We start from the raw sequence: 15,918 nt of genomic DNA, 5'->3' as shown, positions 1-15,918 counted from the left end.
GTTTAATCTGATTATCCAATAAGAAATCAACTCCTATTTCTAAAGCCTAAACTTATTACTTAATGATTAGTTATTCTGGTTTGCAGAGTAGTTAATAGTAGTAGCTGAAGTGTTTCTGTACTCATTTGCCCTGCGTTTCTTCCTGCACAGTTACCTGTTAATGATGCATCATTATTTTAAAATGCTACCAAAAGAATTACATAAGCGTTTTGAATAACATCTAAAAACAAGTGATATTTTGTGTTTTGGGGATGTTTGCAGTAGAATTGCTATCGTGATCTGATGCATGAATAGTTTTTGTTCAGCCCTGCAGTCTTTTGTGTAACTGTGACTCTCGTGCACAGTAATAAACAGCTGTGTCTTCAGTCTTCAGGCTTTTCACCTCTAAATGCAGCATGTTTTTACTGGTGTCTGTGGTGATGGAGAACTGCCCTGTAGAGACTGAGCATAATTTACAGTTGAGCTATGTCTTCGCCCAATCCACTCCAGTCCTTTCCCTGGTTTCTGACGGATCCAGCCCATCCAGTAGCTGCTCACTGAGAATCCAGACACAGTGCAGGACAGAGTCAATGATTCTCCAGGCTTTTTCACCACAGAATCTGAGGAGGTCAAAGACTGACCACTAACAGCTGAAAAAAAAAAAAAAAAAAAAAAAAAAAAAAAGGAAAACAAACATTATGACAGAAGAATGAAATGACAATAATAATCTGGAGAAGTGAAAACATTCTCACTTGAAATAATCATCAGCAGAACTCCAAACCATATCATTTCCATTATCACCCTAAAATGATCAAATGAAGACAGTAACAAGACACTGCAGTTAGACACTGACTAACTATCCAGTTTATAACACAGACCTTTGAGAGAGTAAGTGACACTGATCCTCCCTAAGAAATCATTTGCATATATAAAAGCTTGCATGTACATATTTTACATTTGCAGTAGGAGGAACCTGAAAATTTGAGAGAAAAATTCTGTACTTTTTTTTTTTTTTTTTCCTTCAAAGTTGTCATTTTTTGTGATTGAATGAAGAACAGTAACAGTGTCTCAAAGATGAAAGTTAGAAAACTGTCTGTACTGTATATTGCTAATGGTTTGTGTTGAATGTTTGTTGCTTCTAAAAACTTTTACTATGATCTACTCAATTTTTTTGGTGAAACATTTTTACACTGAAAAATATTAAGTAAATTTAAAAGTTGTGAAATCATTGAAATATACTTTAAGAATCAAGTAAATGTAACTAAAAAAAATAAGTAGATTCAACTAATTCGATTAATTAATCTTTTAAATAAAATTGAGTAAATATAATTAAAATATTTATGCAATGCAATAGTAATTCAATAGTAAATCCGAAACAAAAAATTGAGTAGATTTAATTTATATTTTGTATATACAAATATCCTATATTTACTTTTTTTTTACTTCTATATTTTTTTATTGTACTTTACCATTGTACTTTACAATAAATATAACAAAATTAAATGACAAACAAAACACAGTATTTTAATTAAACTTTTATTTGCCATATTTGACCATAACTGCAATTCAACCATACTTTGCAAATGACAACTTGTTATAGAAATTTTAGCCACTGAACTGTGGACACTTACAAACATACAAAATTCATTAAAAATAACATTTTTAGGCATTAACCGTTACTTGCCAAATTAGACCAAAGATAAAAACACGTCATAGTTTAAACTGGTATACTTTGCAAATGACAACATGTTAAATTAAAATTTTAGCCACTGAACTGTGGATATGCAGACTTGCAAAGAAAAAAAAAATCATCAAAAATTACTTTACAAAAATTAAATGGCCTGAGGCTGAGTACAATTAAATCCTGACATTAAAAACAACAACACGCAACCAAAATGCATTTTTACAATTATACAACACATGGACAATGGAAAATAATATATATATATATATATAATAAGGTATTTTTTTCGTTATTGAACCTTTATTGAAAGTTTCACAGATCCAACTCCAGAAAAAGGTTTCAGAAGACCTCCAAAGTATATTTAAAGGGTTAGTTCATCCAAAAATGAATATTAGCCCATGATTTACTCACCCTCATGGCATCCTAGGTGTATATGACTTTCTACTTTCAGACAAATCCAATTGGAGTTATATTAAACATTGTCTTGGCTCTTCCAAGCTCTGTAATGGCATTGGGTGGGTTGTAGTGTTTAACAGTCCAAACAAAAATCAGATAAAGTGCATCCATCCATAATAAAAAGTGCATCACACTAGCCCAATGCCATTATAAAGCTTGGAAGAGCCAGAACAAATTTTAATATAACTCAAATTGGATTTGTTTGAAAGAAGAAAGTCATATACACCTAGGATGCCATGAGGGTGAGTAAATCATGGGCTAATATTCATTTTGTGGTGAACTAACCCTTTAAAGTTCTTGGGGTATCGCAGGTCCAAGGCACATGTCAATCCCACAAGATAGGAGCAGGCTCTGCTAAGATCACGGAGTTGGTTGGGGACAGCTAACATCAATAGGTGGATCAACAACATCCTGAAGACACAAACATAAAGAATAACAGGTTAGAGCTAATATTCAGCCTCTATGTTGCAACACAAGGACACAGACAATATGGTTCATATCACCTGGAGAAGCAGACCATCTTCTACAAATGCAACAAATCATGACTAAACAGTTAAATCTCAAGCATCAAGTTTAACACCCCCCAAGTTTTTTTTTTTTAAAACACAAGCCTTGAAACTATTTACATCAATATTCTTATTGAACAGTTGAATTTACTGTTGAAAACGATATTATCCATTATTCTAAAAAGACACTTTTAATCAGAGTATCACTTGCAAAAATTTCAAATGATACCAACTACGGATGGACTTACAATACTGCTATACATTATCAATATTTTGAAATAATTATGATCATAAGCTTTCTTGTTTTTAAAGAAGTAGGTGCCATCCAATATGTAGATGACATTTTTCTACTAAAACTGTGCTCCTTGGTGATTCATATAATGCAAGTTCCCAGTTCTTGTCTCATTGATAGTAGATAAAAAAAACATATAGGCTACACAAATACATACATACATTGTCCGGCCAAAAAAATAAACAGAATTTGTATGCCCTGCTATAAATTTTGAATGGTTGATGAAAAACAAGCTTATGTGGATTCTACACATTTAAACAATTCGGATAAGATATCTAGAATTAATTAAGGAGCAGATAAAATACATAAAATAATTTATTAATCAATTATTATTTTGACCTAACCCTTTTCTTTATCTAAAGGCTGAAACATGAGGTTTACCATTTTATGAAACCTTATTAAAGATTTTTTTTTAACATTTCATATATGCTGAAACATTGTATTTTCACATATACTGAAACATTATAGTAAGCTGTTCCGTTGTGTTTCCCCCATGGATCCCCTACTCCGTCCGGAATTCATCCTCCTTCGGCTGAAGCAGGGGGATTTACCGCTCGAGGGATACCGTCATGTTCCAACTAGTAGCTCACACCACCAGCTACCCGGACGACGCGCTCTGTGCGTTTTATGACGTGAGTTTAAACGCGTCTTGCAGAGCGCCGTCGTCCGAGGACGGTCCTCGAGCAGATTTCGCCGCGTTTGTGGAGTGGACACTGGCGAGAAACCGATCCTCGTTCCCCGCCTGTTCCATGAAAAATCTCGCCGGTGCCACTCCGGACCCAGAGCCCAGCCAACCATCACCCCGACACGCGGAGCACGCGCACGAGCCCACCGTAGGCGGAAAGCCCGAGCCCAGAGCGACAGAGCTGCCGATCGCCATGGAGTCTGAGCTGCACGAGCCGTCTGATCAGGTGCCAGAGCCGGCTATTGTGACCGCGACGGTGGGGATTTCAGTGGAGCATGAATATGCTGAGGACAGCATTACCCACTGCACCACCGCTGAGGGTGAGCTAAATTTGGATCTGGGACTAAATGTGACGAACTATGAACAAGATTTGAAAATTTCTGAGGACGTTGTCATTAAACCCCCTGCACATCATGAACTGTCTGTCTGTGTTAATTTCCCACCCACCCTCCCTCAGTTAACACCTTCCAACAGCCATCCTATTTCAACCCCGCCACCGCTGTCACCTGTCAATCCCTCTGCTCACCCTCAGCTCACCATCTGTGCGGTGGGTTCGCCGCAGGTCTACCAGTCTCCACTGGTGTCATGGCTGGAGGATCCCTCATCTTCGCCTCCAGCCTCGGAGTCCTGGACTCCGCCTCGGCCCTCCGACCCTGCGGCTCCACCCCGGCTCTCAGCTCCCTTGTCTCCACCGTCGCCCGTCGGTCCACCAGCTCCACCGGGCTCCATCGTCCCTCCGGCTCCGCCCTGGTCAGTCGTCGCCCCACCTTCGCCTCGGGACTATACTCCTCCGGCTGCGCCTCGTCGCTCCGTCCCACCGGCTCTGTGGTCCTCCTCCGAGCCTCGGTCCTCTGTCGCTCCGGCTCCGCCGCGGACCTCCGGATCTCTGTCTCCGCCTTGGTCGCCAGAGCCTTGGGCTCCGCCTGGGCCCTCCGGATCCTCGGTGTCGCCAAGGATCATCGGCTCTCCGTCTCCGCCTCGGGCTCTACCACCACCTGCTCCGCCTCCGTCGGTCGGCCCCATGGAGTCGTCAGCCTTTCCTCCACCATGGCTCCTCCCTCCATCGGCTCCACCGTGGGGTTCCATCATGGCTGCGATCTGGGTCTCACCTGGCTCCTCCTGCTCCAGCCCCCTCCTGTCACCTCCTTGGCTCCTCCCTCCGTCATCACCTTCATGGACTATTCCGTCACCACCCTGGACTCCATCTTTTGCCCTCCTCCCAGGAGTCCGTCCTCCACCGAAGCCCCCTCCTAAGACTTGGTACATTTTGTTTTCCCTGTTTGTCGGCGCGAGGACGCGCCTTCCGGGAGGGGGAGGTAATGTCACACCCCTGGACTTTTTAGTTGGTTTCTCCCATCATTTCCCCCTGCAGCTCTGTGTGTTTTGGTTTCTCCCTCATTGTCTGCACCTGTGTTTGTAATCAGTCTGTGTATATATAGCGTGTGTTTTCCCTATTGCCTTGTCAGACCTTATCGTTACCTCCCTGTGTTTCCTGTTCCATGTGGATTATTAAAGACTGTTTGTTTCACTACGTCGTTGTTCGTCTGTTCCTGCCTGAAGTGTGACACAATATTTCATTAACTATTAATACTGACTTACCTGCATTTTTAAAGGAGTCTTAAGGTGGTTTAAGCCTCAGTTTTCTTGTGACCACCAAGCAGATTTTCCGTTGTTGACCACGGTCGTTGTGTCCACGTGATCACGATAGCCGCGAAACTTACTCAATTTTTTAAGTCGATGCAAAATACAAAAGAAATTGATAGAAAATAAGCAGTAATTTCTGTTTATAAAACTGACAAGTTTTATTACAACTTTCTCAAATATTTTCATTTAAATGTACCAAAAACATTAAGGACATGTGATATAATTTGTTAGTTTGCTTATTTATTTATTTTTTTTTATTAAAACATACTTAAGCAGAACAAGTAAATTTGAGATAAAATAAACTGTGGGATTTTTACTTATTAATTTTGGTAAGCCCAACTCAAATAATCTCTTTAATGATACTCAGAGATTTTATTAAGTTAATACAAGTTTTTATTTTTGTGATATTTACAAAGCCACTGAATTATTTTTTACAGTGTGAGTTTTAAATGTATAAGTGTGATATCAGCTAGTAGGTCTATTGACATCAGGTGTCTCGTTACCCACATTTGTTATAAGTTACCCACATTTGGGCATAAGGTTAGATCACATAAGAAAAGAAAAGCTGGATGAAGAAAAAATTAAATATACATTTCACATGTACTATAGAGAGTCATTAAATGGGTATAAATATACCATTGATTAAATGTAACTGTAGCAGATGGTTAGTAAAATAAAAACTCACTCCTTCGAATGATCATGAATATGTTGAGTTGATTTTAGATCCAAACTAGAAGGTATCAGGAAAATAACAATGATTAATAATTATGTTTACTTTATAATAATTATGATTACTGTAGCCACAACAACTAATAATACTTCATAATTATGATAATAAGAGCAAATATATTATTCACAGCCTAATAACTGGTTGTCAGTTCTTGTAGAGCTGCTTCATCAGATGGAGTCAGTGTGTCTCTCGGGCACAGTAATAAACAGCAGTGTCCTCTTCTCTCAGACTCTTGGCTTCAAGATACTGTGTACTTTGAGACACGTCCTCACTCACAGTGAAGTGATTTTTCATGGAGTCTGCATAAATAAGATAATCAGAGCTAGAACTACTGCCAGAGTTAACTCCCCCAATCCACTCCAGAGCTTTCCCAGGTTTCTGTCGTATCCAGTGCATCCAGTAGCTTGTCATTGTAAAACCAGATGTTTTACAGGAGATCTTCACTGTTTCTCCAGGTCTCTTTATCTCAGCAGGTGACTGATCTAATCGGATTTCATCACCATCAATACCTGTGGAATAAAAGAAAAAAAAAAAAAAAAAAAAAATACATCAGTGAAGCGCTTTTATCAATTAAATTGTTGGTTATGAGACAAATACACAAATGTAAAAATGACCTTGTTGAGACAGAATCACCATAAAGATGAAATGACAAATTCTCTGCAACTCCATTGTCAACACATTTGCTATATGTAAATGCTGAATATTAGATGTTATTTGACTGTAGAGTGAACAGTATAGTTGAAGTTGTGTATTATATAGAGCTCAATTAGCACATTTGCATAGGCTGCTTTCTCTATGCTTGTAAAATATGATCTCTTAGAGTAATGTGGCTGATCATGTGAGGAGGAGTTACTCAGATGGTTCAGATAAAGTGCCATTGAAGAGGATGTCTAGAATTGCTATTTTCGGACTTTTTAGATTTTTTCTTTTCTGTTTTAACTGATCTAAATACACTGTTTTTTTGTTTTTTTTTTTTATTTATCAGAAATTATATGTCAGTGAAGTAAATATCTATAAAATCTTCAGAAACAGGTCATGTTTGATACTTAAGTAAGGGACTCCCTCTTGTGGTGCACTACTGCTAAAATACACTATATTCTACAGCATGATATAAAATACTAGCATTGTGATCCTTTCCTGAGAGTTTATAGAGTTTTTATATTAATATAAAAAGTTAGGAGCAAATTAAATAGTGGACTGTATATAGTTAGAACACTTTCTGCTTTTTACATTACCATGCAAAAACTAGTAACTAAAATCATTTACATACAAATCTGTTCAATGTTTTAGCAAGGTGGTGATATGAAATTCTTGCTCCTAAAATAGACTTTGTTCAATATCTATAACTGTACATACTTTAAATGTTATGCAATTGAGGAGGACACTACTATGAATGTGTAAAGTGAAAATCATGGGTCAGTTGTGATGCACACTCAAGTTATTCAATGTTTTTCAACTGTCCATTTTTCTTTTTTCTTCTTTCTCCAGATTTGAACCAGCTAACAGAAGACTAAACTCGCTCAAGAGACAGGCTCAACAACAAGGAAGAAAGGAAACACAACAGCACTGGATGTATTAGGAATAGGTAAAATGTATTGAGAAGCAACAAAATTTTTTAAACCGTGTCAACCAAACAAGCAAAACATAAATAAAATATAGCTGCAAGCAGCAATTGCGGGGCCAAGCACAAAAGAGGCAGAATGAGGAGTTAAGCACGGCAAGTAGCAGCAGACCGACTACAACAGTGAGTAACTTAAGCCATTTTAGGATAATATCGTTGAAATGGCTGAAAATCATAAATACAACCAATCGTAATAAAATTTAATGGCTTATCACTTTTGACCAACAGGTGGTGCTGTTTTCAAATTGATGTGACGTGTTCTGTGTGAAATGACAATGACACACACAAAGTTTGCCGTCATTATGTCAAAGCTTTGCAGAGATACAGCCTCAGATGTAGTTTGGCATCTTTCCAGCAAATTTGTTGATGCGCTAAACGAAAACGGTTTCGTATATCGACACGAAATTCATAACTTTTTGCCAGCATAGTCTGAAGATGATCTGAGTCAAATTTGGTGAAGATCGGACTAACTGTCTGGGAGGAGTTCGAAAAAGTAGGTTTTGTACATTAATCAAAATGGCGGACAGGAAGTTTGGCCAATTTCGGCATAATGGGTATCAATGTTCTCGACTTGACCCAAGGAATGTATTGGCATCAGTTTCATTCCAATAGGCTAATGTAAACAGAAGTTATTGGCATTTTTGTAAATTTCATTATTAATGTTTAGTGAATGGCATATTACTTCTGACCCATAGGTGGCACTGTTACCAAATTGATGTGGCTTGGTCAGAGTGTGGTGACAATAGCACATATAAAATTTGGTGTCAATATGTCAAAGCTTTGCAGAGATACAGACTCTGAGGCAATTTGGCATCTTTCCAGTAAATTCGTTGATGCGCTAAACGAAAACGGTTTCGTGTATCGACACAAAATCCATAACTTTTTGTCAGCATGGTCTGAAGATGATCTGAGTCAAATTTGGTGAAAATTGGACTAACGGTCTAGGAGTTGTTCGAAAAAGTAGGTTTTCAACATGAATCAAAATGGCGGACAGGACGTTCAGCCAAAATTGGCAAAATTGGTATCGGTGTTCTCAGCATGACCGAAGGAATCTATCAAAATCAGTTTCATTTCAATAGGCTAATGTACACAAAAGTTATTAGCATTTTTTGAAATTTCGTTATAACTTTTGACCAAAAGGTGGCGCTGGCCCCAAAATTTTTATGTACATTCAGGGCATGGTGCCGAACATTTTTGTAATTAATGTCGAAACGATACGCTAATCCGTTCTCAAGATACAGCATTTTAAAGCTAAATTCAAAATGGCCGACACCCAAAATGGCTGACATGGGAAAATTGGATATGGTTCGACTCGGTATGACACACCGAATCTAAAAGTAGGTTTTACGAACAATTGAGAATAGCGAAAAAAACTAAACCTTACGATTTTTGAATTTTGGTATCCATTCGACTCGGCATAAGCCAAGGAATCAGAGGAAAAAAGAATTTTTGTTGTGTGGCTTACGGTTCAAACGTTATTAGCATAAATCTTTTGAAAGTTTGGACAAGTGGTGGCGCTAGAGAGTTTGAGTTAGAGACTCCAAACTTGCTATGGTTAATGTTGGGACTGTCCTCTATCAGTGTGCAAAATTATACAACTTTCCCGCAAGCGGTTCTATGGGCTGCCATAGACTTGCGGCGGAAGAGGAAGGAGAATAATAATAACGCCAACGGATACAATAGGTGCCACCGCACCTCCGGTGCTTGGCCCCTAATAAACAAATAAAAATAACAGTAACAGTATATGTACAGTCCAAGCGCCAACCTCTCTGTCTCTCTCTTGAAGCCAACACGGAAGTGACTAAAACTGCAATTCAACGACTGGCCGCTAGAGACTGGCTGCAGAAGGGAGTGAATCCCATAGACTCCCCATGTTAAATTGCCCAACTTTACAGAAGAAAACAGAAAAAAAATATGTTTACAGCCTGGTACAAAATGTGGTTTTGGTCTATATAGCTCATTTTGTCCTTCATGTCAACTGTGAGGGGGGTGAATTTTTTTTTATAACTCGTCTGTTTAAATTATATTAAGCCTTAAAGTTCTGCATAATTTAGGACCTGGCCACTTGAGTGACAGGTGGATTGCCGCTGCTGTCACCACCGTCGTGCTAGGTGGGCATGGTTTCAGCAACCAGCTCCACCCACGTCCTGCCTCTTTGCCCATTTTCGATTATCCGGGAGTGACGTACAGTGACACGATTCCAAGATGGCGACGGCCGACTCCCGCCCACTAAGAGCTTCAAAAATGCTCTTCAGAAACCTACGGGTGACGTCACGGACACTACCTCCATATTTTTTACAGTCTATGGTACAGTCCTACCACCCTGTAGATTACTTGATCGGTAAAGCCCAGTCCTTATATGGGCATGGCAGTTCAAGTTCAAAATCCTCCTAAGTCATCCAGTGTCCAGAAAAAAAGTGAGAAGCATCAAACACTGTGTGATGAAAAGGGGAAAAGACTGGGTAAAATGAGAAAGGGAAAAAAAACAAAAAAACAAAAAGACCCAAACTTGCAAAAGACAAGGCCAAAAATACAGACACTTCTTTGCAAAATACACATCGTTACAACAATATATTTGTAGTAATGCAACTTTCAACATATTAAACTCCATCATTATCGAACACTAACACACTGAATTTGTAAAAGAAAAAGGATAACATCTTGAAGTGACGCATTTAGGCCTTATCTGCCCATTTCATGCGCAGTGTTGGGAAGGTTACTTTGGAAATGTAATAGGTTAAAAAATTACAAGTTACTTGATTTAAAATGTAATAAGTATTGTAATTTTTCAATTACTTCATAATGTAACTTTTTACTTTTAATTACTTTTTGATTACTTTTCTAAATTTCTAATATTTTCAACTGTTAATCATTTTGAAACATTTAAACCAGGCAGAGTTAACCTTACAGTACATTAACATACATCTTTATTATACATCTAAATTCAGATGTAATCCCCTTTGTAATCACTGTAATTTAATTATACATTTTTTCTTAGTAACTGTAACTAATTACAATTGCAGTTATTTTGTAATTAAATTTCGTAATTACGTTACATGTAAGCAGTTACTTCCCAACACTGCACGTGCCTCACGTGTTTTATTTATTTATTAGTTTCATTTATTTATTTATGTTTACTCATAACGTCACAAATAATAATTAAAAATAATAATAGTAATAATAATAACTGTGAAAATGTGTGAATGCAAATAATACTTTTTTCTCCTTCAGCTTCAACAAGACTTATAGTAACCTATACAACAGTCTACTTCAATTTAGGGAATAATAATGTAAAATGTCATAACAATACAGCTACTGTATGTGGTAATGTGTCTGAATGTGATCCTGAACATGAAGCAGGTCATTTATTGTGTGTTTGTAACTGTGTTGATGAACTGCAGATCTGTTTTTGTCAGTTTCTCACACTGAACTGAATCACTGTGGTGTGTCTTTGCACAGTAATAAACAGCTGTGTCTTCAGTCTGCAGGCTGCTAATGTCTAAGTACAGCTCATTTCGGCCCGTGTCTTCTCGAAGGAATTCCCAGAGTCTATTGATCCACTGCCCCATATGATCCCGATCCACTCTAAGGCTTTTTCAGGAGGCTGCCTGATCCAAGCTGTGCCTAAATCTGTGAGGGCATATCCAGAGATCTGACAGGACAACCTCACCCACTGACCAGGAGCTTTAATCTGTGCAGGAGACGAGGTCAGTGAGATGCCAGAAACATCTGTAAAAGAGAAAAACACACTAAGAGACAATCTCATTTCATCTGTTTCTAACTATAAATATTTGGGTAACGCTTTAGATTACAACCCGCAAAGAACTACGTAAGTATACTGAATTTACGGTGTACGTTTCTGTAATTATAGTGTACCTATTAAAGAACGTACATGTAGGTATAAGGGAACAATATGTTACGTTTTGGTAATAGAGAGTAACAACCAGATATACAACTTGCAAAGAACTGCTTAAGTAAATTAAAGTTACGGTGAATGTTTCGTATTTATATTGTACCTACGTGTAAGTATGAGGGAACAACAGGTTACGTTTGGGTAATAAGGGGGTAGCAAACAGATATCCTACAAATAATTTATAATGGATTAATTTAAAAAACTTAACAGGTACCTATTCTATTAAATCGTAAGTTTGGTGTATCTATACGTAAGCTTTTTAAAATTACTGGGGAAATATACTCTTGTTCCATGTAATTACAGGGTAATTGTGCCCTCTGCGGGCTGTAAATTAAAGTGGCGATTGTTCCCCTCTTGTTCAACGAAGTTACAGGGTAGGTACAATACATAAACACACAGTCTGAAAATATATCTAAAAATATTTTTTATAGTCGCTAATCCCACTTCTACCTCTAAACCTAACGTTAACTATGACTGAACAGTAATAAAAATATAAAAAACAGGAAAGTGCAATCACAATCATTTATTTATTGCAAAAATGTCAACAGCCATACAAAAAAGTAATCCAAATAACGATGCGTTTGCAGCCGCAGTGCTCTCTGGCGGAATACAGTAGGTTTGAGGTGCAGTAGGATGAGAGCAGAATTTAAATTGTTAATCGCTGAAAATATTATCCAGATTATTGTCTTGATCCACTCCTCGAAGGCGCCCGCGCGTCATTCCAACACATCTCACCAGAAACACGGCATGTCGTAACCTGTGACGAATGCAGGCGAGAGCCAATGAACGTCCGATTTTCCTGTCGCAAAATGCACTTTAGCACGGGTTTACGGCTGTTGCTGCTGGACTCGCTGCTAGAGATGGAGATGAAGATCGCCGGACAAAGCCTTGAATTTGGTCCTGGTCCTCGCAAATCGTATGGATTCTGAAGATCTGGGTTACAGCACACAAATAAAATTGTTTAATTTGTAATTATGATGCGTGTTCGGTGTATTTTATGGTTCTATTGTTAGTCACAGCATGTTAGAGAAAACGCCTTTGTGTTCCACCACGGCAAACGAAGTTAATATTACATGAATGATTAAACGATTGCAGAAATATTATTTATTTTAAGGGTTTACCGTGTAGTCATGATAACATTATGTAGACCTATTCTTGGAAACGAGCTGGCAACAGAAATCACACAGAACAGAATGAAATGTTATAATTTCATATTAAGTAAACGTTAAATGTTTAGATGATGTAAATATGTCAGTATTGTACATTTAGTGTCTGTAAAAATGTAAATAAATGTACATTTTGTAGAACCACATTTTACGTCGCGTTGTTATATGTATTGTACCCTGTAACTTCGTTGAACAAGAGGGGAACAATCGCCACTTTAATTTACAGCCCGCAGAGGGCACACTTACCCTGTAATTACATGGAACAAGAGTATAATTTCCCAGTAATTTTAAAAAGCTTACGTATAGATACACCAAACGTACGATTTAATAGAACAGGTACCTGTTTTTTAAATTAATCCATTATAAATTATTTGTAGGATATCTGTTTGCTACCCCCTTATTACCCAAACGTAACCTATTGTTCCCTTATACTTACACGTAGGTACAATATAAATACGAAACATTCACCGTAACTTTAGTTTACTTATGCAGTTCTTTGCAGGTTGAATATCTGGTTTGTTATCCCCTTATTACCCAAATATAACATATTGTTCCCTTATACCTACATGTACGTTCTTTATAGGTACACTATAATTACAGAAACATACACCGTAAATTCAGTATACTTACGTAGTTCTTTGCGGGTTGTAATCTAAAGCGTTACCAATATTTGTATAAATACAGTCAGCAATGAAAAGATTCACACTGATGTGACTGAATGAATCAACTCACATGGTAAAAAGGCAAATAAAATGAGTAGAGTTTGACTCATGATTGATTTCAGAATCAGAGAGTAAATCCACACAGCTTTATCCTAGTGTTAGTGGACTGACCCTGTGCTGGAGGAAACTGATGCTCTTATTCTCTCATGATGAACATTTGCATGTCATTACCTCAGTTACACAAGGATGTGATTTTGAGGCTTGGATTTCAGTGAGCTCAAAATGCTTTCATATGGGTTTGCATTTTTGATTTGCATAGGCTCGTTTTCAGGAATTCACAAATACACCACAGAGCTAAAAACCTCCATATTCAGGTAATAGTGTGATAACATTACATAAGTCCTGATCTACTTTACATCCATCTTGTTTTATAGCTTTTATTTATGGCTTAGAACTGGACAAAATCCACTCATTAAAGGGATAGTTCATCCAAAAAAAATTAATCTTCAATACATGAGTGATAATGTAATTATGACTTCTTTTTTTTTTTTCGTAGATACATGTAATAGATGTTGACTGTAGTAGTTCATGTACAGTGCTTGTGCTGTTTTCTCATGTTGTGGATGATAATCTGGCACAGTAATACACAGCTGTGTCTTCAGTCTGTAGATTTTGCCCTTTGAGAGTCACTGTGTTGCTGGAGTCACTTTTGGAGAAGCTGAACTTGTTTGACAGTGAGTCTTTTTTTCTTATGATTCGACCTCCCCATATGTGCACAATCCACTCCAGAGCTTTTCTTGCAGGATGTCGTATCCAGGCTGTTGCGTAGCTATTATCAGTAACAGAGTATCCAGACACCTCACATGTGAGAGTAAGTGAGTTTTCCAGCTGCAGAACTACAGAGTTTGTCTGCGTCAGGACAATATTACACTCCACATCTGTCAGAGACAAAATAACAATACACAACCTGATCAAATTATACAGCTCTGTCCACATATCTGTTCCATATTACCTGCTGATAAAGACACTCACAGGTCATTGCTGTGAAAAGCAGCAGTAAAGATGTCGGGAACATGATTTGTGTTGATTTCTCTCTGCTCTACTGGGGGAAAAACAATACAAACGGCTCTCTTTAAAACACCCTGAGAGGCGGAAACACTGAGCAGTTTTGCATATGAAGTATGAAACACTTGTCAGTCACTCAAAGTTCGGAGATAAAATTTAGTTTGACAACTTGATTTATTTTTGTACTATTCAGCAATAAATAAAACATTGGACACAAAAATATAAACTAGTTTGAAAGATCATCATTTAAAGATATTTACTAATGTGCTGAACATTTAACTTGCTGATTGTGAAGGTTCAAACAGTGGAATGTTATAGAGCTCAAATTAACTGTTATTTGTGAATGTTTTATTCTAGCATGAATTCAAATAAAAATAAATATAATAATTCAACGTTTTCTTGATTTATTCAAGTTTACATCAGTTACTAAAACACTCAATTAACAAAAGTTAACAAAACGTGAAGTGTGCTAAAACATATTCTCTGACCCTCAAAAATCACATGAGTAGTTTTTGGTGTGTTTTGTCTTACTGTGAATCTCTCACACAGTAATAAACAGCTGTGTCTTCAGTCTTCAGGCTTTTCACCTCCAAATACAGCATGTTTTTGCTGGTGTCTTTGGTGATGGAGAACTGGCCTTGTAGAGACTGAGCAAAAATAGTGCCAGTGCCAGGGTCAATACGTCCAGTCCAGTCCAGTCCTTTCCCTGGTTTCTGACGGATCCAGTGCATGTAATTGCTGCCTACTGGGAATCCAGACACAGTGCAGGACAGAGTCACTGATTCTCCAGGCTTTTTCACCACAGAATCTGAGGAGGTCAAAGACTGACTACTAACAGCTGAAAAACATGCAACAAATAATGTTAGATGATTTAGAGCAATGAAATTACAACAATAATACAGAACAAATGGGAGTTTCTTACATGAAATAATCATCAGTATGAGTGCATACAGTAGCATCTCCATTACCACAGTAAAACAGTGATAGGTTACACTGCAGCTGTTTTAGTCACTAGACACACACACTGACTGAAAGTTCAGCTTATAACACAGTCTTTCAGGAGTCTGGGAGACACTGACCCTTCCCACAAAATCATTTGCATCTGAGCGTTATTACAGTAGTTGAAGGAAATAAGTCTTTACTTATATTTTAATAACTGAGAAATGTTATATTACTTTATCGGTTTACTTTTGTTCAGGTACGTGCAGAGGGGGGTGTTTTGGGGGCTCAAACCCCTGCTCTTTTTCCAAAATGAACTAATAGTGCCCTTTCTCAACAATTATCAACAATAATATTGTGGTAAATATAAAACAAGATGCATTTGAATCATAATTATTATGACAACTTGTATAAAACAGTAACAAACTGCTCAAAACTGTGAAAACAAAATTTTTTACTTATATCTGTTGACTTTAACATAGTTGTCATTGTGTAGCTATGGATTGTGTTAGTCTTAAACAAGCTCAAATTCACTGGATAATGTGAAGTGGAGTGGTATCTTCCTGGGGTGCGTTT

At 37.6% G+C, this 15,918-nt stretch overlaps 4 gene segments (V, D, J or C); all 4 read right to left on the bottom strand.

Annotated features, from left to right (window-relative positions):
* Positions 1-336: 336 nt before the first annotated feature.
* LOC127158271 (immunoglobulin heavy variable 5-10-1-like) lies at positions 337-826 on the bottom strand. The segment is given in 2 exon segments: positions 337-629; positions 732-826. Coding segments are annotated over 2 exon segments (288 nt in total).
* Positions 827-6,153: 5,327 nt separating this feature from the next.
* Positions 6,154-6,689, bottom strand: LOC127158270 (immunoglobulin heavy variable 1-46-like). The segment is given in 2 exon segments: positions 6,154-6,485; positions 6,591-6,689. Coding segments are annotated over 2 exon segments (387 nt in total).
* A 7,261-nt stretch (positions 6,690-13,950) lies between these two features.
* On the bottom strand, positions 13,951-14,377 carry LOC127158269 (Ig heavy chain V region 5A-like). The segment is given in 2 exon segments: positions 13,951-14,276; positions 14,371-14,377. Coding segments are annotated over 2 exon segments (333 nt in total).
* Positions 14,378-14,930: 553 nt separating this feature from the next.
* On the bottom strand, positions 14,931-15,405 carry LOC127158268 (Ig heavy chain V region 5A-like). The segment is given in 2 exon segments: positions 14,931-15,241; positions 15,326-15,405. Coding segments are annotated over 2 exon segments (354 nt in total).
* Positions 15,406-15,918: the final 513 nt, after the last annotated feature.

The sequence above is a fragment of the Labeo rohita genome, unplaced genomic scaffold (genome assembly GCF_022985175.1).
Source record: "Labeo rohita strain BAU-BD-2019 unplaced genomic scaffold, IGBB_LRoh.1.0 scaffold_1423, whole genome shotgun sequence".
NCBI lineage: Eukaryota > Metazoa > Chordata > Actinopteri > Cypriniformes > Cyprinidae > Labeo > Labeo rohita.
Note: the sequence above shows the minus strand (reverse complement) of the source record. Positions and strands in the feature narration are given on the sequence as shown.